General features: G+C 40.0%; 1 protein-coding gene across 1 annotated transcript in view; it reads left to right on the top strand.

The window, feature by feature from the left end:
• Window positions 1-26,737, top strand: part of tbkbp1 (TBK1 binding protein 1) — a 72,230-nt gene that overhangs the window by 15,070 nt on the left and 30,423 nt on the right. The window contains exons 2-3 of the mRNA XM_026178074.2: window positions 19,767-20,028; window positions 26,174-26,299. Coding sequence (XP_026033859.1) covers window positions 19,783-20,028; window positions 26,174-26,299 — 372 coding nt within the window. The 5' untranslated portion in view covers window positions 19,767-19,782. The remainder of the gene's footprint in view (window positions 1-19,766; window positions 20,029-26,173; window positions 26,300-26,737) is intronic.

Genomic DNA, 26,737 nt, shown 5'->3' with positions numbered 1-26,737 from the left:
AAAGTAAAAGGGATGCATCACAGTTTTTGTGTTTGCAGATGCATCAAGTTTCTCTAATAACCAAGTCCTAAATGGTGGCTTCAAACATCGGAATAAATCCCCAAGTTTGTTTGATGAAATACTTCCTAATTTGCTCTAGAAATGAGAAAACGTTTCTCACTTGCTCATTTGAAATTTACAGAAAAATTCTGTCATAGCAGCTTCATAGCTTCCTTGGCTAATAAAAAAAAATCTCAGCGACATTCTGTCATATTAGCTGATCTCAGTGCCACATCAGCTAGTATCTTTGTGCTCATCCGACTGGCAAGTCTCATAAAGGGGCTTTTTTTGCTGTGTATATGACACCCACCTCCACCCCAACACCAACTTAATCAGTGTCATATCATTGATGTCTGCTCAGTTTTGTAACGGGGCGCCGCTGGGGTTTTTCCTCCCTCTGGCTTTCCATGGATGTGTGGGACGTCCAAGATCAAAACTCTACAACCAAATATAAACAGAGTCCAGATGGAAAAGGTTTTCAAAGCAATTCCTAAAAATTCAGGTAACACACTCACACTTCCATGGATTTTATTCTGGGCTTTTCAAAACACTATGTCTACATTATTTGCTCTAATGTCTCTTTTATCTGATGCATGTTCTTTCAGTTATTATATGTACTCGTGTGTTCTCGACTGTGGCAATGTGACATTTAGATAAACTTTAGTGGCCTTTACACATGGCTACATTGGTGTTGTAGACCTCTACTGACCTCCACTGTGCAGCCACAAACAATCCACTTCTCAAGAGTTAAAACAAGACGGAACAGCCGATTAAGTGTTTAGGTGATCAAGAGTAAATTGATTTGAAACAAATTTTATAGTTGAGATGTAAGCTGATATTTAAGCAGAAATGCCACCGTTTAATTGGTATCTCTGCTCAAATGTTAATATATTTTACATAAGAATAGATTTTCTGTCATTTGTAGTTTAAGGCAGAGGTGGGACCAAGTCATTGTTTTGCAAGTCTCAAGTAAGTCTCAAGTCTTTATCCTCAAGTCTCAAGTCAAGTCTCAAGTAATGTCAGGCAAGTCAGAGTCGAGTCTCAAGTCACTGGTGTAAAAGTCCGAGTCAAGTCACAAGTCTGAAACTTTGAATTTCAAGTCCTTTCGAGTCTTTAAAAAAAAAAAACGAAAAAATAATGTTGCAGTTATGCTAAATGTAAATGTTAGACCATGTAATTTTAAAATCTGTGTTTTTCTCAACACATGACAAAATAGTGAACTTAGAAAATATACACAAATTGTGAAATTGCACCTCTTTAAAATGCAGCTCAATTAAACCTAGCTCCAAGAATAATTTTCACCGACAGTTCTGAGATAAGCTGCATGTTATTCTTGGATGCGGTTGTAGGACCGGCTTTAAAATCGCATGACAAAAATATCATACACATTAAAAAAAACTGCATCACCAACGTAGCCTGGACAACATTTGCTAGTTAGATGAAGTCAGCTATCTCATTGTAGCATATTTATATGCATATTTATAATTATACGGTTCTTGGAGTGAGCGCATACACTCGTGAAGTTTAGTAACTTCAGGTCACTGCAACAAGCCCAGGTACAGTTTACCGACGGATGGGTGCAGGACCTTGAAATGCACCGTGTAGAAAGTAAAGACCATCGTACGTATCATAAGTTTACCAGTCTCACAAATCGTCTTCATAAATACACATTCGTTAACAGTTTATTAATATAACCTTTGAGCTCAAGGGTAATTAATTAGTAGTGGAAATAATTTCTGGTACGCGTTACAGAAATGTAGCAGTGACAATAATATTGTATGCTGTAATCGTACTGGGCAATTAGTGATACAAAACAACTGTTTTATCCTGTGAATAAAAGTATATGTTTTTGTCAGTGTACCATAATAACAGAAGCGAAACGCAATATTGTGTCAGGACAATTCACTATTTATGCACAATAAATAAAGGAGCATAGCGCGACAATTTCTGTTCAGCGCCAGACTTGCTTGTAACCTATATCACCAATTATGTTATGAAAATGACGTATTAACTACTAAAAAACTCTGACCTTCGTGTAAATGCTTGGAGCAGACTAACCTGTGAGCTGGAGGGTTCTGGGACGTTATATTTGATCTTTGAATGGCTGCAATCCAGGCCATCTGTCGCCTCTTTGTTACTTCGGAAACATGGCTCGAACAATTTCTCTTCAACGACGTAATCCGATAACAACCAATCTCTTTACCCGTCGGCTTCCCGTGGCTGTCATGCGACCGGCTATTGCAGTTAATAATACAACAGCTTCTTGACATTTTTGTGTTTCTTTTTATCGCTGTGTGACTGATTTCAATTGAAAGCCTGCGTGCGCTAGTACCGCTTGCCACGAGTTCCCAGAATCCTTTGCGGTTCTACCCGTGAATGACGTCACATTTTCAATCTCTATATAATATGCATGTTAAATTTTATATTTGGGGTAAAATATCAAGTCTTTTCAAGTAAACCGGTTCAAGTCCAATTCAAGTCCCAAGTCATTGGTGTAAAAGTCCAAGTCAAGTCACAAGTCTTAGAACATTTTTTCAAGTCAAGTCTAAAGTCATAAAATTAATGACTCGAGTCTGACTCGAGTCCAAGTCATGTGACTCGAGTCCACACCTCTGGTTTAAGGGTGCTACCTAACCAACATACCCGACCAAGTTTTCTCCCTTAATTGCTTCAAACATCAAGCAAAGTAAAAGCCGTATGGTAAAAGAATTCAGGTAAAATTAGTTCACTGTATATTAAAACAAATAAGTCTTGATTTAACACGAGAGGAGTTACAAGATGGAGGAGAGAGGACCTAACACAGCTTAATTTTAGCAGTTGAAATTTTCATGGTTAATTAGATTATGTTGAGTTAAATACTCGACATAATCTGGCTCTTGGGACCGTGGGGATCAGTTGCATGTTTTGCAAGCTGGCAATCTGGTCTTGGCCTCCCAGTATTGGACTATCCCCTCAGACTTCAATAGAGTTCCCTGAGTACATTTTCCTTTGCACGTACTCGTCCCCCCCCTCCCCCCCCCACTATCTTTTGATTCCCCCTACATACAGTCACATGCATGCATGTGTACACACGCTCACCTTTTCATCTTGCAGTACTCTAGTCTTTACGCGAAGGGAGCATCACAGAGCCTGGTTTAAAGTGCGTGTGTGTGTTTTAATTCTTGGTTGGTTCTCCTTTCCTGACTCATCTTCAAAGGCCTGGCTGAGATGACTTATTTTGGATTGATGTTATGACTACATTAGTTAGGTCTGGGCCAGGTGTTTAGTTTTAATTGTTAACGTTTGTTATGTAAGTGGATATCCTCACAAAGCCATTTAAAGATAAACGCATATTGCAGTGTGTGTGTGTTTATTTAAACATCTCTGTGAGCACCAGAAACTGGCACTTGTGGGGACCAAATGCCCGTCCTCAAGAATTTGAAGGCATTTTTGAGGCTGAAAATGTGATTCTAGAGCTACAGTTAGGTTATGGTTAGGTTCAGGGTAAGGGCTCGGTTTAGGCATTCATTTCTGATGGTTAGGGTTAGGGTAAGGAGCTAGGGTGGGCATTATATCAATCAGATGTCCCCACCAAGACATGAAAACAAGTGTGTGTTTGTGTGTGTGTATATGTGTGTGACAGACTGGTGAAAAAGAGAGCAGCCCTCAGCGGTTGAGCGGCTATGTCCTTTGCCAAGGACAGTGACTTTCATTAAAGTAATGTACTCACACCTTACAAAGAGGCACACGTGCTGCTGTAAAACACACACAGGGGACACGCATGTGCTGTCGGTATTTTTTATTCATGATCTCATCCACGTGCGCTCATCATGAGTGCATGCATCGCTCGTGTTTATCATATATTCTTTCTGATCCAAGCCACTGCTCTCTTTTCCCTCACACATCATCTTGTCTCTGGACTCATCCAACATGCATCAGCAGCAGTGGCAGCAGCAGAAGCATGCACTTCTAATTAATCAGGAGCCACAGATTGTCACATCAGCACTCAGAGCCAATTAAACACTTGGTTATATTTTCTGTCTTTAGCAGCCTCTCGTAGATCTTAATGTCTTAAAATGATGGAAGCCACGGTTGGAATCAACCTCTCTTTTTGCAGCTCAGTGTAGTAGATTGCGTATTTGCTGAGGGGTACGATTGGATATGAATGCGTTATAATGTGGATATATAATAAAGTTGATTTCTAATAAAATTTTAGGCTCCGGATCTCCTCAGATAAGCCCATAACTTGTTAAAACCACATTATGTGTGGTGCTTTATGATGCATTTGTGTGGATATGCCCACTAAATATGTTCAGGTTTTTTGTGCAATTTCCATGAATCCGGCATCTGAATAAATATGCAGTAAAGAGAAGTTAATTTGAGTAAAGTAGGGTAAAAATTGATATCCAAATAGACATGGTCTTAATTCTGAATGCATTTTCATGACTGAAAATAACAGTGACTTTTCCACTTTGCTCTGTTTGCATTACTTCTCGTTCTCATGCATATTTGGCATACCATCATTTTTCATATTTTTACATTTTAAGCATATTTGTGTGCATTTGTGTGCATACGTGTGTGTGTGTCTAACTATCAGTCAGTCTTGTAGTCAGTGTATGACAGCAGAACAGACATACTGGAGGAGGATGTGATGTTCTGTGAAGCGAACGAGCCTTCAGATGCCGGGAAAACAAGACAAAAGTGGGATCCAAGTAAGAGTCAGGGCCACTGGCGCTGGAATGATCTGAGCTGTCAAGGCCTTTGGCTGGAGTTAATGTATGTATGCACGAACGTGTGATGGCATCTGACTGATGCTGCTTTCCACTACAAGGCTGTGAAGCTTTGCAGTGCTGTACCGTTTTGCATTACAGCGTCTTCCCCGCCACCTAACCCACCCTTGCAGCAAGTTTTAAAAGAGTCAACAACTGCGGCATCACTGCAAGGAGCCACAAAACTAAACCCGCACTGTGCCATGTGTGTAATGATTATGAGATGTTATTAAATAAACCATGAGAGCCATCTCATCCCATGGAGGATGGGGCATAAGTTAAAAAGCTTCATCACAAAATTAGGACAGCAACAAACTCAATCCTCTTCATCATGAATAAAAAGGAAGTTTGATTCTCCAGTCCATGAAATGTCAGAAAATGAAGAGAAAAATATCCGTCTGAGGTTTTCAGAGAGCAAGAAGATATCTTTACGTTTATTGTTTTGTGCCCTTCAAAGCTCAAAGCTAATCAGTGTTTGGCATTTGATAATAAGATTGGACTAAGAGGCTATTAAACACCAAATAAACAAACATACATATACATAAAACACCTCCTGCTTGGTTGCTAGAGTCTTTTATTCTGAAAGGACCTGTAGCTTAGGCTTGCTAATATTGCTAATATGTGGTAAATAGATATCCCATCCATCCATCAAGTTTTTTCATGTAATATTATTGTTTATTTATTTGTGATTATTTAGTAATCTGAACCATATTTGGTTTGTGGATTACAATTTTGAAGCCTCAGTTTTAGCTTTCTTTGTATTTGGTAGCCAAAACTCAAACCCTATCCTTATTCTTATGGCATAAAAGTAAATATGTTATTTTGTCAATTACATCTCAAGCCCGAACAATAGATTTTTAAGATGTGTGTACGCACTGCAACTTAAAAAAAAAAAAAAACAGCAGCAAAAACTGGAGAAAACACAACAAAAACAGAAAAAATACAGCTAAAGCTCACAAAAAATGTTTCAAAAAAATAAATAAAAAGCTTACAATACACAACAGAAGTGATTTAGGGAAAACTTTAAGATGACGGAATAGCTGTGGTAAGCAACTAATAGCAAACATATAGCTACAGTATTACTGGTATATGGGATACCAGTATTTTGGTGATCTAAAAATACAGCCAATATTTTTTTTCCTTTAAGACACACAACATGGACAGAGTTTCCTAAAATTTGTTATGTGTAGTTATTTTTGCTCGTTTACACTCTGGATTAGCTGGTTTTTGTGTGTGGAATCCCAAACCTGTGTCAACAACAAGGAAGCAGCACAGTGCCCTCTGGTGGACAAACTATGCCACATCAACACTCATATTTGAACATATTTGAAGGGTGTTTCAGTCTTTTCTTTACTTTTTTTTTTTACATTTTTTTCTATTTAGCGCTGTTATAAAAGCTTATATATAGCTAAGATTGGCGGTCGTGCAGTGTGCGACACACTGGGTTGGTGCATTAGCGAGATGGGCTGGTATGTCTACACCAGTTTCAGTTGCTGTGAAATACATGGTGGATATAACACAAAGATTTTTTGTGAAAGAGTTGCATCTGGAAACTACTCCGTTTACAGTGGATGGTGGATCTGTAAAGCTAGAGAGTCATGCAACAACTCGCTCTGGGTATATTATTATGAGCAATATGTTTCCTATAATGTCATTTTTCCCTAATATTACTAATGTAATGTGGCACAAACATTCAGCACAGTTTTAAATATCCCGCTCTGACCTCTAGGCTAACTGCACCGACAGCTCTGTCACATTTTCTCATCATACTGTGCATCTCATCTTACTGAGCAGCCATCTTTCACTCCAGCCTGCTGGCGTGCCAACTGTGCAACGAGACAAAGAATTGTGCTCTCTTCCTTAATGCGCTTTTTACCAGCTGAGACCAAATTACAGGCTTTGTTTCACTGGGAAACACACTAGTACTCGTGAGTCATCCGACTCAGTCATCGTGTCAGCGTGTGTGTGAGTGTACTGCATGTACACCGCATGTGTCCGTGAGAGTGTGTGGTCGTGGTTAAATGGGGAGGCTACATTAAGTTGGTCAAAGGAGGCAGGACTTTAATTGCAGCCCGAAAAGAAAAGTCATTCTTTTCTCACCCTCTCTGTCTTTTTGTCTTTGCTTCTGGGCTGCAGCTTAGCTCGACTCAGATTTCAGAGTGAGGGAATCCAAGTATTGGATTGGCTATAATAATAATGAGGAGATTAATGTCTTTTGTGGGGAAAGTTCTCATTCAAAGTCAAGATAAAGGTTTTTTCTAACCCACTCAGAGTGGGTTGGGGGGAGGGGGGGGGGCTGTGATAAACTTTGCTGCTGAATACCAAGATGGATGAATGACAGTGAGAAAGAGCAAGAGAGAGGGAGGAAAGACGGGGTGGTGGTGGTGGGAAGAGAAAGGTGAAGGAATTGACTATTTGTTTCAGCTTCGGTGGAAAGAAAGATGAGGGGAGGATGAGAGAAAAGAGAGATGGAGCTGACAGAAAACAGAGAGCAGAGAGCAAAAAAACCCCACAACTCATTGTCTCCATCCTGCCCCTGCCATCAATCTCCCAAATGGCAGCTGCCTTACTTACACACAAAAACACGTACACACAGATAGTTCTGTGGCCGCCTGCATACACAGCTGATTCCCCCAGTCATGAATCATAGAGCAGTATGGCATGGCACAGAACGTCATTTGTTAGAGTTGGTGTCTTTCTCCTGCACCAACAGGCTGTATAAGTGCTTTGCATTATTCATCATGCATGTGTGACGTGTCTCTGTAGGTGTGCTTGGATGTGGACCTTATTGGCACATGACGTAGGCTGAGCTGTGTGCATATGTGTGTGTGTGTGTAGTACGCACGTGTTCAAAGAGTACATGGAGTTCCAGTCTTAACATCACACAGCAACAGCAGCTTATTGAACAGACATAGATGTTAGTCAGCCAACAGTCATAAAAAAATAGACTTGTGTTAATTTATTATGGCAGGTCTCCAGTTACCGCTGCTGCTTTTAAAATCATTCATTTGATTTGTTGTGAATATGAATATTTGCTATAAAAAAAAGCACATGAAACCAGCGATCTGTGTGGCTATGCATCATTTAGCTAAATGTATTATTCATTTGAGGGCCACATTTAAGGTAAAGCTTTGCATTTTTCAGGTTTCATTAAAATTTTGCTTCTGCAAAATCTAGAAATATAGCTTCCCAAATAAACATGATTTTTTAACACATCTATTTTTGATGATATCCTTCATTTATCCTCGTCATTTTTCTCATTAAAATCAAATATGTTTTTCAAGAAACACTTAACCAGGAAGACAGTACATAATACATAATGACACGAGTACAACTATGACACACTAAGAGGAGTGCAGTTTTAACAGCAATCACACTGACATAGTATTTTTCCACTCCTTTAAATGTCAGTCCTTAGTAATCAGACATCAGTTTCAGGTGCTTCTGTTGATGATTTCAGGGAAAAGGCTCAGCATATTTAGCACTGATCTGGCTCTGGGAACGACGTGTCTGGAGCTTTTTGCGCTGTCACAGGGCAAGAGGTAGGACTGCAGGTTTCATCATATAAAAGAAAATATGATGATAGGATTTCATTCAGTCAGCTAGCAAATCAGTTAATACACAGAGGGGTTCAGTATTTTGAGACAGGACACTTTAGCACAGAGACCGGAGACACTGGGGATTGGACTTCCAGCCCTGCAGCTCTCTACCACCAAAGCAGCAAAGGAGGGGCAAGAGGTCTAGCCAGGGTGGCACATACCTCTTCAGTGAGGTATGTTAAATCCCTTGTATTTAACTATTCTAGAACTGTTCTTCTAAGAAAACACATATTTTTTTCCGTTTCTGAAACAGAAACATATTTTTTTTCATATTACAAAATAAATTAAACTCCTCAGTACCTCAGATAAATCCCATGCTTTTCTTATCTACATTGTTGTTTAAACTTGGAGGATAGCTGACCAAAATAGAAATGAAACAAGCCTAACATGAGCATGGCAGCATGAGCAATAATGAGAAAAAAAACCCCAAACCTTTGATACTAAATGCTACAGACGTATTTGGGTTGGTACCCCTGATTTGAATTTCTTTACCACAATTTAATTCCTGGAAGTCATTATTTAGACTTTCATCTTGGAGAATAAAATGCAAAATCTGACCCAGAAGCCATTGGGCTTGTGATCAACGAGCATACAGCAGATAGTCAGACGTGATGTACTATTTGATATTTCTAATATTTGAACACAAATATCAAATCAAATGTATTTGATGTGTATGAATGAACTAAACTAAATGGATCTCAGTGTTCTTAAAATAAGTAATTGGCTATGCCCTGGAAGAGGATCACTAAAGTACAGTATGAAATAAAAGACATGCATGAGAAAAATCAAATTCCGCACTCAGTCATGTATATTCAACATCCAAGTTCACAGGAACCAGTTTGTGCTCTTGTAGATATTTGCTTGAACACCTTGGAGTACCCGGTGTTTAGGCTTTGAAGTAAGTTTGGGTAGTTCGGTCGTTGTGTCTTTTGGGCAAGACATTTCACCCGTTGCCTACTGGTGGTGGTCAGAGGGCCCGGTGGCGCCAGTGTCCGGCAGCCTCGCCTCTGTCAGTGCGCCCCAGGGTGGCTGTGGCTACAATGTAGCTTGCCATCACCAGTGTGTGAATGGGCGAATGACTGAATGTGTAAAGCGCTTTGGAGTCCTTAGGGACTAGTAAAGCGCTATACAAATACAGGCCATTTACCATTAGTTAGCAAATGTAAAATGGTCTGAAATATTATTTTGAATAAAAAACATAAACCTGAAACACAATCAACAATACTCCGGTTCTCTCTCCCTAAATGCCAGATCCTAATTATTACATCTGCTGTATTATGCTGTATGTCAACTACCTCCCTTCTGGCTCTTCAAGTAGGTTGATGTGCTGTTTTTATCACTTGTTCCATGTCTGACAGCTATCAAATGTGTTCACCCACAATGCTATCCTAAGGAGACATGACGCACAGCTCACTGCTGCTTGTTCAGCTCATTGCCTAGAGCACAGTAACAGCTGAAGGAAGCATCGTTGGGTGTGTAAATATATTTACCAACCTAGATATTCTAAAATCTGGAGAATAACAGGGATGGACAGTGAGAGATGTTGGCAAGAGGATCTGAACAAAAACAGACGATAAAATAGGATTTTTTTTAAAGTCAGAGTGGCATATTTTCCACATAATGTCAGTGGAAATGTGTCCTTGAACATGTTGGCCTCGTTATTGAAAAGCTGAACAGGTTTGCTGTGCTGCGTAAAATGCAGCTCTTTATTATTTGAAACACAATTTGTAATCTGCATATGTTATCAGATATGTGAGTGTCTTTATTTTCAGCTTGCATTTTTTAATGGTAAAATGGTAAATGGCCTGTATTTGTATAGCGCTTTACTAGTCCCTAAGGACCCCAAAGCGCTTTACACTACATCCAGTCACCCACACATTCACACACTGGTGATGGCAGCTACATTGTAGCCATAGCTGCCCTGGGGCGCACTGACAGAGGCGAGGCTGCCGGACACTGGCGCCACCGGGCCCTCTGACCACCACCAGTAGGCAACGGGTGAAGTGTCTTGCAGAAGGACATAACGATCGAGACTGTCGGAGCCGGGGCTCGAACCGGCAACCTTCCGATTACAAGGCGAACTCCCAACTCTTGAGCCACGTATGAATGAAAGGTATGCAGTAGCAAATGCTGGGCATGGTCTGATCAAATAAATTTTCAAATAAAACATACTATGGTCATGTGTCTTTCTAAAATGGCGACCATGGCCGCCAGTGGTCGAGTCTCTGTTTGTGCGGTTGGTTGCTGTGATGTGATATGGGTGCGTCCAAGAAGTCTGTCCTCCAGTTTTGGTGAGTGACATTTTAATATCTTCTAATCCTAGTTAGCAGGAATTGTGTCTGTATGATGTAGCTGTAAAGTTTATAAATTCAGCCCACTAGCCTTACTACGGTAATAACTTAGTAACTCCAAATATATAGCCACTTCTGGCTCAAATAAAAAACGATGGCTCATGCATCTTTTAACTACAGTCTATGATTGTGAATTATAAGTTGGCGATATTTATACGTCAGCTTACTTAGCTTTGGGCAAGTTTTAACTACTTTCCGGATGTTTAATTGTGAACCAATAATAATAATAATATTGCATTTATATAGCGCTTTTCAAGACCCTCAAAGCACTTTACAATTTCACTATACATTCACACACTGGTGGAGGCAGCTACAGTTGTAGCCACAGCTGCCCTGGGGCAGACTGACAGAAGCGAGGCTGCAATATCATGCCATTGGCCCCTCTGGCCAACACCAGTAGGCGGTAGGTGAAGTGTCTTGCCCAAGGACACAACGACTGAGACTGTCCGAGCCAGGGCTCGAACCGGCAACCTTCTGATTACAAGACGAACTGCCAAGTCTTGAGCCACGATCATGTATATCTAACATGTATATCAACAAAAACCAGATAAGTAATTTATTCATAAAGCCACAGCACCGTGTGCATCCACTGACCCTTGCTACCTGTCTCTTTTTGGCAACAGCAAGCACACAAACACACTAAATGATCACCTTTCCTGCAGTGACTGCTTTGTCCTTGTGCTGACACTCACAAAACACACACTCTCTTTGCACTGACTCATTTCCACACTCGTTGATGTGCCTGTCCTCATGTCCGCATGGATACGCACACAAAGGCACGCAGTCAAACCCTACCTGCCGGCATGTTAATAGGTTCTCAGTGTGTGCCGTGCCATCCAGGTTTGGCCTTGTTCACTGTGAAAGGCAGAGGAAACAGGTGCAGCCGACTGAAGCCAGGCATTATGGGAGCATTTGGCGGATGAGCGCAGGGCCGAAAGTCACACCACCTCCCTACCCTGGACTCACCATTCATAGACATACTGTCTGATTCAGAGGTGCCAAATGTCCAGCCTGTGGGGATCACAGGGCAGCACTGAGAGGAGCTGTTTAACACTGCCAGACAGAGAGAAGGGAGAAAGTAGAGAGAGCGAGGACGGGGAAGAGAAAGGATAGGATGAAAGGAGATGGAAGGTATAAGGGAAAACAGTAAAATGTAATACAAGCTCAGGGGAAGGACGTGGGTTGGATGGAAGAGAAAAGCGGTTGCATCGTTCACGTACAAGATACAACATTTAAATCGCACTCTGTGGGGACTCCAGTTTTCTCTTTGATCCTGGTTCTGTTATCACTGGAAAGCTCAGCCTTGACCGCACTGGCGTGATTTCTACTGCACTCGTATATTTATGCCTTTGGATACAACAGAAGCCCTAAAAACGTACATGCACAACCTTGTAAATGTGCATGCAGGATCATTGTGGGAAATAAAAAAAGCTAATAATTATATTGTTCGAGGTTTTAATATCTTTAGTATTACAAAGCCACACAGTGAAAACACGAAGATCCTTTTTCAATATTTACATGCAGATTTTCCCCTTCACAGTCTACGGTAATCAATGATTAGCTGGCAGTGAGACACAAACAGATCTCCCATCGAGAGAAGAATCATCTGTTGTTCGAATCCTCTGAGGTTCCCAAAAATATGATTTGCAGCATTTACAGAAAGCAGCAGCGCTAAGGATCTGATTGGGTTATGAATGTTTGTAAATGAATGAGGCTTGTTCTTTTTAACTCAGCGTAGGATACCCTGCTGAGACTTTGCACCATTTTAGCTGCTGTATGGCATGCTAAACAGAGGATACATCAGGTGTTTGCAGGATCACAGTTTTATATTTGAAGTTTTATATTTACTGTAATATAATGCACTGTCCTCCCAAGGTGCTGGAAAATGTATAGAGCTGTACATATTACCTGTTACAAAAACGGAAACATTCATCTGAATGTGTTAGGTGAGGTCAAAGGAGAGAAGAAGAGATCTAGCTGCAAAAATAAATAAATACAAATCAAATCTTGGCATGCTCCAGTAGATAAAAGCTGCATTTTCACCAATAGCATCTTTAATGGTCTTACATACTTTCATCTATTTGTTGAAGTAATTGCTTTTTGGAATTCAAAGACATGGCTCCTTCATTACATGTTTTTAATGGCTCTATTTAAACATGGCAGGAAATCTGTGCTAAGATAATAATGGGTTTATGTTAGAAAATAATGAAAAGAGATGCTCTATGATCTGCATCACAGATTTTGGCAGTCAAACCAGTGATTATCTCCGTGTCTTAATTGGTAGCCATCATGCGAGTTAATGGTTGCACATCGCTGCTATGCACAGACATTACATACTATTACATTTTCTAATGAATATAGAGGTGATATAGTTGTGCTGCACGTGTTACACAAGCCAAAAGTATAGTTATTGTGGCAATGTTCCAATATGGGGTTAAATAATTCATCTGAAGTATGTATATGTGTGTGTGTGTGTATATATATATATATATATATATATATATATATATATATATATATATATATATATATATATATATATATATATATATATATATATATATATATATATATATATATATATATATATATATATATATATATATATATATATATATATACATATAGTCCTTTTTCCACTGTGCAAGCATTTGCAATGTAGAAATCAACACAAAGAACAGATGCAATTACTATCAGTGTCATTATTTATGCATGTATTTGATCTGAAAGCCAGTGACAATTCATCCTGAGGGGGCGCATAGTGTAAGCATGGTTATGCATCCAGTGGATAACAGTTGCTGTTTTACTTAAACGAAAAAATAAAATGTCACTAGAGGACAAATCTGGATCAGCAAAGTCATTAAGATTCATTCTCTGAGCCCACCCAATTTCTATTCCGAATTTCACTCCAATTCATGAAATATTCAGGTACAGAATGACGGACCAATGGCGGACTAACCATTAGACTGGCTTTGCAATCCAAATAGCTGTGTGGCTAATGTTAAAATTCTTTAATTTATTTTTGCTGACATGCTGAATGGAAAACATTTCATAAGCAGCTGGTATTCGTGAAAGCTGAAAATTTAGGGAGACCTTTGGCTTGATTGATTTCTGATCTTTGGTTTCCTTACTCCAATCTGAAATTTAAAAACGTGCAAATAAACCATTTGGCATCTGAAAAGTGTCCTAGTCTCTAATGGATAGCTTCTTAGTTGGTCTTGTAGACCATTCTGCTAAAGTTGTTGTATTTTTGGCTTTAAATGGATTCTTTTAATTCTCCTAAGACTGCAGAAAAAAGACCAAGTAATATATATTTCTCTCTGAGTGTGTATTTAAATTTGTGCTGCAGTGTGTGAATGTGATAACATTCGGTTTCAGACGTGAATCACGCTGGAAGAAAATGTCATCAGACCAGAACTTCTCAAACTGTTGTTTAGGCTATTGTGAAATAAAATAAATAATAGGGTAGCTCATTGAAACACAACACAGACATGTAAAGATGAACACATTAACTGCTTAGTTGTCGTGACTTTAGACTTTCCACAGCAGCAGTCTGTGGCCTTTTTAGTACTATGACATAGAAGGATGGGAGTGGTGATTTAATCTCTGGAGAGAACGAAAGGGGGACAAGGAGGGAAGAGGGTGAGAAAAGAAGAGTGGGGGGAGGTAGTCTCTGTGGAACAGTGTCTGCCACGTGGCTTCCAGGTAATGTATGACTTCTTGCGGTAATCACTGTAATGAAGCAGGGAGCTGGTTGGGGGAGAAGCATCTGACTTTATGCCTGGAGTCCAGTGGGGCTTTGAGAACCTCAGCAAATGAGCCTTGTGGTCCAAACAAGAGACAGAGAGGGGATAGAAGAGTGGAAAAGAGGGGACGGCATGAAGATATCAGAGGGATATTTTGAGTAGAGGAGCTGTGAGTGTGTATATGTGATAAATGCATCACTGTGATAAATGAGAGGAGCACAAAACACAGATGTTCCCGAGTTCTGGTCCTTACCTATCAGAAGACAAACTGATCATCATCCACGGCACTCTCTGTGCAACTAGAGGAAATTATTTTCTATGCAAATTACTCAGATATCCACGGCCAGCACATAATTCTTTTCGAATTTATGGCATGATTTATGTTTTGCACGGGGTGCTGAATATAAATATCCACATGGTGCTATAATATCTTTTTTTTTTTTTTAGATATGCAGCCTATATGTAGGCAGATCATATAATTTTAATGTAAATAATTCCACCCAATACTACGTGGTGAAAGTTTACTTTGTTGTAGGTTTGTTTGGTTTAAATGTAATTTGGTAATCTATCCTGAGGTTGTATTTTTATAATATATCACCATCTTGCCATGACTTATTCAAAGTGATTTACCAGGCTGAGCAAAACAAATAAATGGATAAATACATAAATACATAGAAGCAGCTCTTCCAGATATTAACACGTTGTTCTTGCTGGGGATTAGTTTAAGACCACGTGTGAAAATGGAGAACAATTAACCGAGCCGCGCTAATGGAGAGTTTAATAGCCACAGCAGCTGAACGAGCTTGGATGGAAGCGGCATCCTACCTGAGTACTTTGGATCGCATCCAAGAGCTCATGTTTAAATGAGAAAAGAAAACCTTGGCCAGCCTTCCAAAGCAAACATGGACAGTTTTGTGGTTAAAGTTGTATTAACTCTTTTGGGTCACTTGAGGGCAGTAGAGCATCCTACCAGTACTACGTTTTTGTTGTTGTTGAGAGACATAATGAGGTTCCACCTGTGCCAGAAATATGACCTCTGAACATGTGACGTGACATTGTTCAGTGTTTTTCTTTACCTTGAAAGTTAATGTGACAAAATTCTTTTGACTAACTGATGATCTGTGTTGATTCTTAGTTAACTTTACCTCTGTTGTGTTGTCCTGATAGATCATCAGATTTCGCTGTTATTGACTATCTTGTGCTCATTTCTTGCCGTCCAGTACTGCAAATAAAAACGACTTGTGATTTCATATATACTTATGGACACAGCAAGAATTAATTTAACTCTTTAACAGATCTTTTTAAACTATAGACACTATACAAGTAGCTACCGTAACATTGCCCATTGGTTTGTGACGCCCCATTTCTAATCCTTGGGACAAACAATTTCAACGTTGCCATCTTTGTATTTTAACTGGCTATGAAACTACACACTCATTGGCTAATGGCTTGCCAATCAGCAAGTCATCAACCAATGGGCATGGCCTAGATAATCGGACAAAAATTTACATAACGGACAAGTGTAATGACCAAGGCCTTAAACTCGTCATGATTTCTAAAGGACTGCAAGTTGTTTTTGGAGCCACGGTATCCCAGCCGGTGGCTACTAAAAGAATTGGAGGTTTAAGGCACTTCTGCTTCATTTTTCAGACCCAGAAGTTACGTCCATCTTTAGAAGCTGTAGTGTAATCCAAAAGATATGCATCAGATTTATGACATAAATAGCTCAGTTGTTGGCAGTCAGACTACAATAAGAAGAAAATACACATAAATATAACATTCCTAACAACAGATTCAGGTGGCACTAGGATGTCAGAGCGCATCGGGACAACAATAGTTTCCAAGGAGAACACATAATGAAGTATACTTCAGACTACAAAACCAAGCTGATTTTGTCACTGTGCATGTGAACAGAATTTTAGCACCAACAGAAGCTAATAACACATGAGTTAGCCACAAGATTGTTAGCCAGAAAATTGTGCTTAGGCTCCAGCGTTCCATGTATGAGCTTAGGAGAAGAGAGAGGATTGGGTTGAAAAGTGCCCCTTTCCAAAATGAAACCTGCATGCTCACATTTGGCACCTAACAGTATCTAGTGCATTTAATAGTGATGCCAAGAGGTTCTGGCATTGTCGCTCATGTCTGGGACACCAGTGACAGAAACCGAACAACACAACGTGACTGTTAACAAAGACTTACCTACTTTAATATAAACATATAGCAAACGTAGTACTCACCTGAAGTTATGTCTGAGTCCATTTAATACACATGATATGTACACTCTTAAATTAGATCTGTTTTTGTCTGTGCCAACCTTTAAGAAAAATATCCGTCTCTTTGGATAAAACGCACTATATAAGAATCATCTAATGAAATCATCTAATGAAGAAATGTGACATGAGAGGTCACATTTTTTCATTAGAATTTTTATTGCTAAAACAACAACACTGATTATTGCAGATTTGCAGTTGTAAAAACATTTCTGTCGCGGTTAAAAGAAACCAATCGCTGTCTCACCAATATTTCCATTTTAATGGTATTCAGTGTTATTCTCCCTCTGCTCCCTTTTTTTGTACAAACTGTTTATCTTTCCTCCTGCTATATGAGACACCATGTGCAAAGATATGATATTATAGTGACGCAGTGTTTGCCAGAGTAAACTGCCTCAGACTTGACAGCATGATGTCAACACAGTATACATCACGGAGCCTTAATATCTTCCCAGCTTAAACACTACTGTCCAGGCAGTTGGCAGGTGATGGGCACTGCTTGATCAAACAGGCATTTTTGTCCACGCGTGCATTTTACTCAGTGTTTTTGTGTGTGTGTGTGTGTGTGTATGTGCGTGCCTGTGCTCGTGGGAGTGCTTTTGGATCATCCCGTTAGACCAGCGAGGAAAAGAGCCGTAGATTGGCTGAGGCTTTATTCCCCTCTCTCTTGAAACACAAGGAAAATAGCACCGTGGAGGAAGGGAGCAGATGAAAATAGCTCAGTGGGCAATCGCTGACTCACAAGGCAATGCTGGGAGTCAGGAAGGCATCCATTCCAGTATACATCAAATCAACTAGCTGTTGTGTAACTCCTCTAGTACCAGTAAATCAAACCGCTGTTGCTACGTCTAGTATGACTTTTGTGCACTTGTGCCCTTTGTAGCGGAATTAAAAGAGGATAGTGACATCACAGGCACCATTTATCACTTTTGACAGCCCAGCCCGGAGTCTTCGGGGCAGGGGAGGGAGGCCAGCGTGGTCAGCTAGCTACTCAGCTCATTCATCATGCCACTCAAGGAGTCTAGGCTGTCAGAGCTCATGTTTTTTTTAAGTACTGTGAAATGGAACAAGACAGCAAACCCAACTCATATGCAAATCATACTCTGATTAACATATCAGCTACAGTACATGCACTGGTTACTCATGCACCTGTGAGGGACTTCTCACCAAAAATTAAATGCAAAAGGCCGAGGTAATGAAGGCCAAAGGGTTCACGAGATTACGTGTGCTTTACTGTTTTGCTAATAATCACAGTTTTGTACATGTAAGCATCATATCCTGGTTAAGCCTGGAGAAAAAGATACAAATCCGACTTCAGAAAAGTGTATTTATATTGCTGTGAGTGGCTAATTGAACTCAGGAGATACAGAGAACTTGGGAGGCGGAATAGGCTGAAAACACCAGGCTGTCTTCTGAAAACATTTTATCACCACAGGTGTTTGTTTGCTTTGTTAAAGAATATCCGCAAAAGCAATTCACTGCAAATTTCTGGCCCTAGCCGACTGCTGCTTAACCTCCAGACCCACAGCAATCTAAATGTTCCCAACAGAAATGCCCTTCATAAATTAAAATGTTGACACGTTATTCCGTGCAGGGAGAGCGGCAGCATTAACTTCTCAGACGTTTTTTGTTGAGTGGGATGTGATGATTGATGTGTCCCACCCTTCCCTTCTTTGTGACTGGAGAGCTAAGTGAAAAGAGACAACGAGGAGCACGGCGTTTTATCCAGAGATGAACCTTGAGTGCCATATATTGTAAAATCACAGCGAAAAAAAAAGGGAAATAAAAGACAAGAACAAGGGCAGTGTTTGCTTCATAGACTTACATTATATAATACAGAATATTAAATGAAAAATATAAGTAACGAAGACCCAAAATCACAATATTAAAAACAATGCAGAAGTCATATTAAAACACTGTGTAGTTATCCTGCAGGCAATAACAAAGCAGGCACACAAAAGGAAAAAAAAAAGCACAAAAGTAAGCTGTTATTTTTAAATGGAAGTGATGGAAAGATTTTAAACAGGCTCAAAGAAACACTGATCCATCTCAGCCCTCCAGAGACCCAAAGTCTGGGTGAACACTGAAAGCTAAGTGCCATTAAAAACACATACATGGATGGGCTCAGCGGTTCAGAAATATTTGGGAACCAGTGCAGTGGATTGTTTTGAAGTCTTTATCTGTTGGCAACACTACGGAGTCTAATCATATTCAAATAGGGTGCTTTTATGCTGAAATATGTTTGATTTTACAGAAGAAGAAAAAAAAAATCTTTCGAACTCATGATCTAAAGCTGTGCTCTGACTTATCTAAAAACCGTCTGCGGCTTGCTTTCTCTTTATTTCATTTCTCTCAGTTTCTTTGTTTTGTACCTTCAAAACCTTCTGATTGCAGACAAATGATTTGTTCAAGCTAAAACACGTTAAGATCTCCGTGTCTTTCCCTCACCTTGTTATCCAGAGCAAATTTGCATCTCTTTGTGTCCGCTGCACTGACCTGATATGCGGTCACGCTGCTTCTCGAGTTTGCTTCCCTTCTGTCAGAATGGGGCAGTGAATAATCAGGTAGCTCTGTGTGTACTGGCATTTCTTTTGTGGGGGGCAGCTTATGCGTAAGCACACCCGATGTGATATTGTGGCTAACTGGATCATTGCACCTACAGTACATCTGAACTCCTAAGACACAGTAAGCCATCTCTAAATTTCACGTGCCCCTCAGTCATCCTCCCGTGTCTCTCGGTACCCACTGTGCTTTTGAATATTTTACATTGTGTGTGCCAGCAGTCCGACTGCTCTCGATAGAAAACTGCTTTGTTCTTTTTTGTTTGTTGCGAGTAGCTGAGTGCTTGATGTTTTTTGGATTGCTGCTGTAGCACCGAGAGGCGACCCCAGCCAGAGTTATGAAATGTTTCTTTTTTTAATTACTTTATTTTTGGATGGTGCATTTAATTGAATGGAAACAATCTGGCAGTTTAATAATTAATAAGCAAATATCTGTCTCTGTGTGCCCTCAGCTTGAAGCTCTGAGTGATGCAATCTCTGTTTGGAGGCGGAGGGGAGCTGGGGCTGCTCGGTGGAGGCGGCGACGCAGGAGGCCTGAAGGAGGATGGCTGTGGCAGCGTCGCGTGGCGGTCTTCGCCGCTGCCCCATGATGAAGTCTACTCAACCTCCCACTTCGCCCTTATCACCGCCTATCAGGACATCAAGACCAGGCTGGCCTGCCTGGAGCGGGAGAACACCAGTATCAAGAGGAAGCTGAAGATCTATGAGATCAAGGTGAAGAGTTTTTCACTCCTAATGTCAAACATTACAGCAAACTCAGACTCGCACAGTTGTTTTTGACCTTGTTGGTATCAGACAGAAAAACTGCAGTACTGGAGAGGATGAGGCTAATGTGTTTTTTTTTATTTTATTTACTGAAAGTTGCTCAAAAGGGGAGACTGCTGTCCACTCACCTTCCATTTTATTGAAGTAGTGAGATTGTGCACAAAAAAGATGAAAGAGGGAGCTTTCATGCTCTGTGATTGGTCGGCTTTGATCCTTGGCTAGCTGGAGAATGAACATTAACCTGAAAGGAGGGAATTATTCTGTGATATATGGCACAGAAGCCAAATTTTTTTTCCTTTAAATGATACTAAATGACATTTGTAAACATGTATCAGAGCCTGAAATTAATTCCAAATATTTGTCTGTATGCACTGACCCTAGAAGGTTATATCGATCCAGATTAGTCTGTGATCATTTCTTGAGGACATCAACATAATGTCAGTTTGATATGTATTTTGCTTTTTCTTTTATTTGTAAGGAGTCCTTCCGAAGGCTTTTGGATCGAGATTCAACTTAAATCCAAAAGTTAAAGGCTTAAAGCCAAGAATGAAGCAGTTTTGTGCAACTTTTACGTAATCCCGAACTAAATCCACTCAAGTTACTCAACTAGCAGAGGTGTCAAAAAAATCACAGGAGACCAGACGAGCTGAAGACCTCAGGAGTTTGTCTCACATCTCAACAAACTTAGTGAGATATTAAACTCATATGCATACTCGGATACTTTTTTAGGTGCAAATGTTCAGCTGCACGTTCACGCTTCCAGTGGTGTCTTTATTAACTCAGGCTTTCTGCTTCAGGCTGTGTTTCATACATCATTTCACTTTTTGCATACAAAATGGATGTCAGTCAGAGGAGCATTTCATCGGGAGCTAAAAGGAAACTATGGCTACAAATAAGGCATGAAAGCAATGCTGGCAGAAAACAGTCAATTTTGTGTATTTTTAAGTTTATATTTTTAATTCCCCACTCAATACGCTCTCGGTGCTGGCATTTACTTCTAAGGTGACAGCTTGCATTAGAGTTGTTAAATTTGATATGTTTAAACTTCACAAGCAAGAAAGAGATGTGGAAATCACACATTTATTTTTATTGACTGCGTTTTCTTTGATAGGTTACAGTAATCGAATTGATTCTCGTATCTGTGTTCTGTTCGATGAGTTGCATAAAACACACTTTGCAGTAAATCTGAACCGAGAATAAAAGCATATTTATGCATATTTATTCATGCATTTTCTGTGCCACCAAGTAAAGGCATGTAAATTCCCCGTGTCAACGTGACGCAAATAGTGTGTGCTGCAAGGCTTCGTTGAATAACATCACTAACGTATGGCTTTACAGGTTTGCATATAAAACATATCCCATGCCTCAGTTTAAGTGCTCGCTGTCACTGACAAAACTGGGTTGATTAAGTGCATGAATGTACACTATTAGCACTGAAATCTACTGGGATTCAGCAGAAGGGTTGTGACAAAGAGTTCAAGCAAAAACGTCTTAGTTTCCAAAGATAACGTCAGCGACAGTAAATATTTCTGCACAGCTGGACCTGCAACTTTGTCGGTGGATATCAAAGCAGTTCTTGGTTGGGTGAGAAAGCTGGTGAGGCAGAAATCCACCTCGCAGCAGTGGTTGGACCAGCACGTTGATTTAACGGGGAAAGGGAAGGCAAATGAGCGTAAAGAAATAGCGTGGGAGGACAGAAAATGAGGAAAAATGGGAAAAGAAGTGGAAAGAAGGAGCAACATGGGCGGAATCATGCGTTGATAAACACGGAGAGAGTGTGAGAAATGAAGGAGTGAAGGGAGATAATGATGTACGGAGCAAGGGAGAGCTAAATGGTTCAAATTAAGAACACAGAAGGATTGGAGAAAAATCACTCCTACATTGTGATCATCATTAGTCTGTGGTCTACTTATTCTAGAAATAATATGGCTATGAAGTAGTGATGTATCTGAATTTCCCTCAGCCTTCACTGCCTAATTCTCCTTCAGGTACACAAGGACTTTTAATAAGCTGTACTGCTTACAGTATTGGAGAGCATCATTAACAGTGTAGCTCTTGTTCTGCTGCATGTGAACAGAGAACAAAATGTTTTAAATGACTGAAAAATTGTGAAAGAGGCTGCTGTGATAATGAAGACAGTTCCAAAAAGATGCAAGCTGTTGCAGTATTACGAGCTACCGGGGAGAATTTTAAGCTTCAGCTATGTTTGAGTTGACTGTTTGTGAAAGAAACAGTCAACCCCATATCACGACAAAGGGTGCAACAGACATGCCGGTTAACCGTGCCCGTAAAATGGGCACACGTGCAGATGTTGCATTTCCAGCAGGGGGAGATAATACATTTAAAGCCAAGAAGGCGGTAGTGAGCAAAAAAGTGCATTCCCGGGTCCTAAGTTACCAGAAACAATTAAGCTAGGCGGTTAATATGTATTTACATGTAAATGTGGTAATAATGTCTGTTTCCCACGATTACTTCTGATTGTGTGTATATTACACATTTTGCCGTGATACCAGGTTGAAGAGTCAGGGTGAGATTCTGAATGAATTTTGTTGGCTTTTCTATGATTTATTGTTTGCAAGAGATAAAACATGTGCTGGAAATTCATGAGAGGGGTGGCAGGTATGGAGAAGTAAGACCGAAGTCCTGCATCATTCTAGTGAGCAGCTGTTGTTCGAGGCTTCAGGCCGCCACATTGCTGTTGACTTACTCTCAAACTGTGGTTTGTTCAGGGCCCTCTCCCAGAGAGACAGATGTTGATTTTGGAAGAGCAGGTGCAGATGTTTGCTGTTTGGAGTAGAAGCTGTCACACCTGTGCCTATGTAAATAGAACATGTGCCTTTTTTCAGCTTTGAATATTTAAGCATCCCCCTCCGGAGCAGACAAGTGAAGCTAATGTGGAAGTGCCAAAAATTCTTATAATGGACACTTGAGGGAAGTCAGTTTCCACAGACTCCCGTGTTAAAATGCCTGGTTTTACAGCATGATGACTCCAATTTTGAAACTCCATCAATATGTATGGAGGGCAGGAGAGAGGTGAGAGTCTACAGCCATCTGTGAAACATGGTGGAGGATCTGTCATAAAGTACCATTAGACTTTGAGTTCAGATCCACCATTCAGTGCCATCTGAAGAGCATCTGACTCCTAAACAATACATTAATGCATTTGTTTTATCCACATAGGTCCGCTTGGGACAATCGTGTGCCTGCTTTCTGCTTTATATGCTGTATTTCTATGTATGTTTGCACATGCAGCAAAGTATACACTGGGGAATATGATTATCTGTTTGGTATCAGGTGTTGCAGAAAATTGGAATGAACAAGAACCAAGCATTACTAAAGAAAGGAGGAAGTAACAGAGCGGAAACCAAAAACCATGGCACGAATACTGTTTAACACCTGATCCAGCTGTTATCCAGCTGTTATCAGTTACAAATGGAAGACATTTTAGTAGTCCTAAGTGTAGCTCAAGGTTCCTCAGCACAGCTGCTGCAGTGATACAAATGGAAGTGGTTTTTTTTTTGTTGCTTTGTTCATGGGTAAATCAAGGTTGTTGTCGGCGTTCCTGATGCTCAGCGGCGTGAGAATACTTGATGCCCTCTGGGATTGCCCACGTTGGGAACATTTACTGTTAAACTGAGCAGAGAGAGGTGTTGCACTAAATGGAAAAGGGTTGTTTGCTCCTCGAACAGACATTGCATCAGCAAAACAATGACTTCACACAGAAAATGAATAGCCCTCTGAGCCTATGGTAGGCACTTTAAATGTAAATGTGTTCATTTAGGTTGAACGACACACGCAGTTATATAACGTGTATGTTTCTATCAAAGCATTCTGGTAACTACAGGAGTTCAGGACCATGACCGCCGACACTAGAAAACAATAGTAAATGTAATAAAGTCCATTAACTCCTTTTCTAAAGTTATGATGATGATGTAATAAATCACACCGGCATAAATTCAGCTACATATAATGAAATTATTCCAGCATATTTTAAATGTAAGCGATGTATTTGCTAAAATGCCGGTTCTCTGCCATCCTTTATTATTTCCTTGCCTGTGTCTTAGTAATAAAACTAGCAATTTCTATGTTTTTCAGATTGTCAACAAATCACATCCAAAGACAAATCAGCACTGATCCAACTAGAAGTATTGTGCCTGATTCTGCTGTTCTTAAAGAGCTCCATTGTTGTCAGAATTTATTACTAACACATCAGTGAGCCTCGCTGTTGCACTGGGTGACATATTCCTTCATTACCATGAGCACACTCTGCAGTTTATTTCGAGTCAGTCTCGCATACACGATTCTGAGAGTTGAAATACTCATTATAGCACCAAATGTGTATTAATGCAACGGTGAAAATAGTGCCAATCACTAGCAATTTACTCCTGCTTGAATTATGCTTACTAAAACCTGCAATAAACAGGTGTTTTAAATAATTATTGTGCTTTTCTTTTAAATGAAACTAGATGTTTGTCGCTCATTTTTTAAAATAGCTCTTTAGTAGAAGTGCGTGGGAAATTGTGGGCTTCACAGTGGTTAAGTATGAGAGCACTTGGACAGACTGAGCGTGGTGGCTTTTGATCTTTCTGACAGACATAAAAATATAGGAAATTGATGGTTTTAAGTTTTTTTTTTTTAAAAAGACTTTTTTGGAGCTAAAAGTGACCATATGAGACAGAGAATGTGAAAACCTACTTTTATCCAAGAAGCAGATGTCATTAATCTGTCTTTGTTTATTTTTTATACATTTTTTACCTTGTAGATGTCAATCTGTGTCCATTTGTTAAATTACTGTATTGTTATAATGATAGAAACAGATAAATAGTCACTTGTAGCCTGCTCATAAATGATTAAACCTCTGATAAAGAAACTGTCAATTGTAGTCCACACAGTGTTAACGCCACAGGCTAAAGACTAACAAGCCACCTGCATCACTAATGGGGCAAATTTCAGTGGTTAACTGACCACCTCAGAGGTGTGTGTGGGTTTTCCCTCATACCTGAGAGGTTTACTGGATGTGGAATTGACACAAAACAATGTATTATTTGTAGTTTATGCATAACAAAGTGTTCAATTAACTACATTTTTAGGTTTTTAGAGATATTTGAAGACATTGAAGGTGAGATATCAAACCCCAACAATCAGACAATACCCTATGTGCAAGCACTTGGCGACTGTGGGAAGGAAAAACTCCTTTTTAACAAGAAGAATCGTCTGGCAGAACCAGGCAGCCATCTGTAAGGACAGGGAGACTGGTTAATAAGCAACAGGCCCTCAAAACAGGAATAAAACCTTCTTGGACCTGCAGTTTGTTCAATCATGTTAGGTGAAGCCTAATAGAAAGCTAGTAGGGCATGCTTTTCAAAGCTGCCACTCTAACGATGTGTAACTTTAACTTTTTACGGAAGTTGAATTTATATTATAATTGGATTTATAAATAAATTCACATCCTCAGAAGTTGTTATCAAGAAGAAAGTTAGCAACAGAGATGAAAACTTTGTTTTTAGGCTGTAAACTTGTTTGTTGTTGTTATAAAGCTGGGCACTTTAACTTGGGAGTCTATGGGGACTGACTTGCTTTCCGAGTCACCATCTAGTGCCTATTTGAGGAACTGCAGTGTTTCTGATTTAGGCACCGGCTGCTGTTTGCATTCATCTGAGGGATCTTAAATGACATTTTTTGAAAGGGTGATTTTTAAAAAGCGCTTCATCATTCTCCAACGTTTTGCCGCAAAACACGAGAAGATGGACAAACTTAGAGATGGATAGGCTGACCGACAAAGCTTAGTAATAGGCCCTCCCCAGATTTCACCGTGTGGGACGAAATTAGGAAATATGACTGGAACAACTTGACATGGAAATTCATTAATTAGTTTAAAAGCTCTGAAAAATACCCCCCTACTCCCCAATCCTATGAGTGATATCTGGGCCAAACAGAAGCTGCAGCTGATGTAAGATGAATCATTAATGATCACAGTGTGGACTCATGAAAAATTGCAGAATACAGCAGCAAAAACAAAAATCAAAACCAAGCAAACAAAAAATATAAACAAGCTCAATGTACTTTTGTCTTCTTGTTTACTTTTCCTCTGCAGTTCCCCATGATCAATGAGTTTGGTGAGGACACTAACTCCTACTGCTCATTTGAGAGCAAAGAGACGGCGATGCTGCACTCAGAAAACGGCAGCCTGCAGCAGAGAGTCAACGCCCTGACCCACGAGGTAAGAGAACAGACAAGACACAGGATTTTTATGCTGGTGCTCTATTTTGGTGGCGCGGCATAACCGGGTCTAAACCTGGCTACAGATGTGCTTATCGTGTAAACCTTCAGAAAACAAATGCTAAAGAAGGCGCGCCTTTTTACAAACACACAGGCATCACACATTTTTAAATTAGTGCACGCATAATGTGTGCATGCTGCACACAAGCACTAATTGTGGACTTTATGTGCTCCCGCTGTCCAAAACCTTGATGAATGGCTGTGCCCGAAATGTGCTCGGACTACTTGTTTCTCCTCACTTGTAACTCTCCTGTTTCAAAGTCTGTGAGAACAAGAGCGTGGGGAAATACAATTGAGAAACGACTGACACAGGAAGGCCGTGGTAAAACTGGTAGCAGCAGCGGTAAAAAGAACTACACAGCAGAACAAAGGGAAGGAA

The sequence above is a fragment of the Astatotilapia calliptera genome, chromosome 8 (assembly GCF_964374335.1).
Source record: "Astatotilapia calliptera chromosome 8, fAstCal68.1, whole genome shotgun sequence".
Lineage (NCBI taxonomy): Eukaryota > Metazoa > Chordata > Actinopteri > Cichliformes > Cichlidae > Astatotilapia > Astatotilapia calliptera.
Note: the sequence above shows the minus strand (reverse complement) of the source record. Positions and strands in the feature narration are given on the sequence as shown.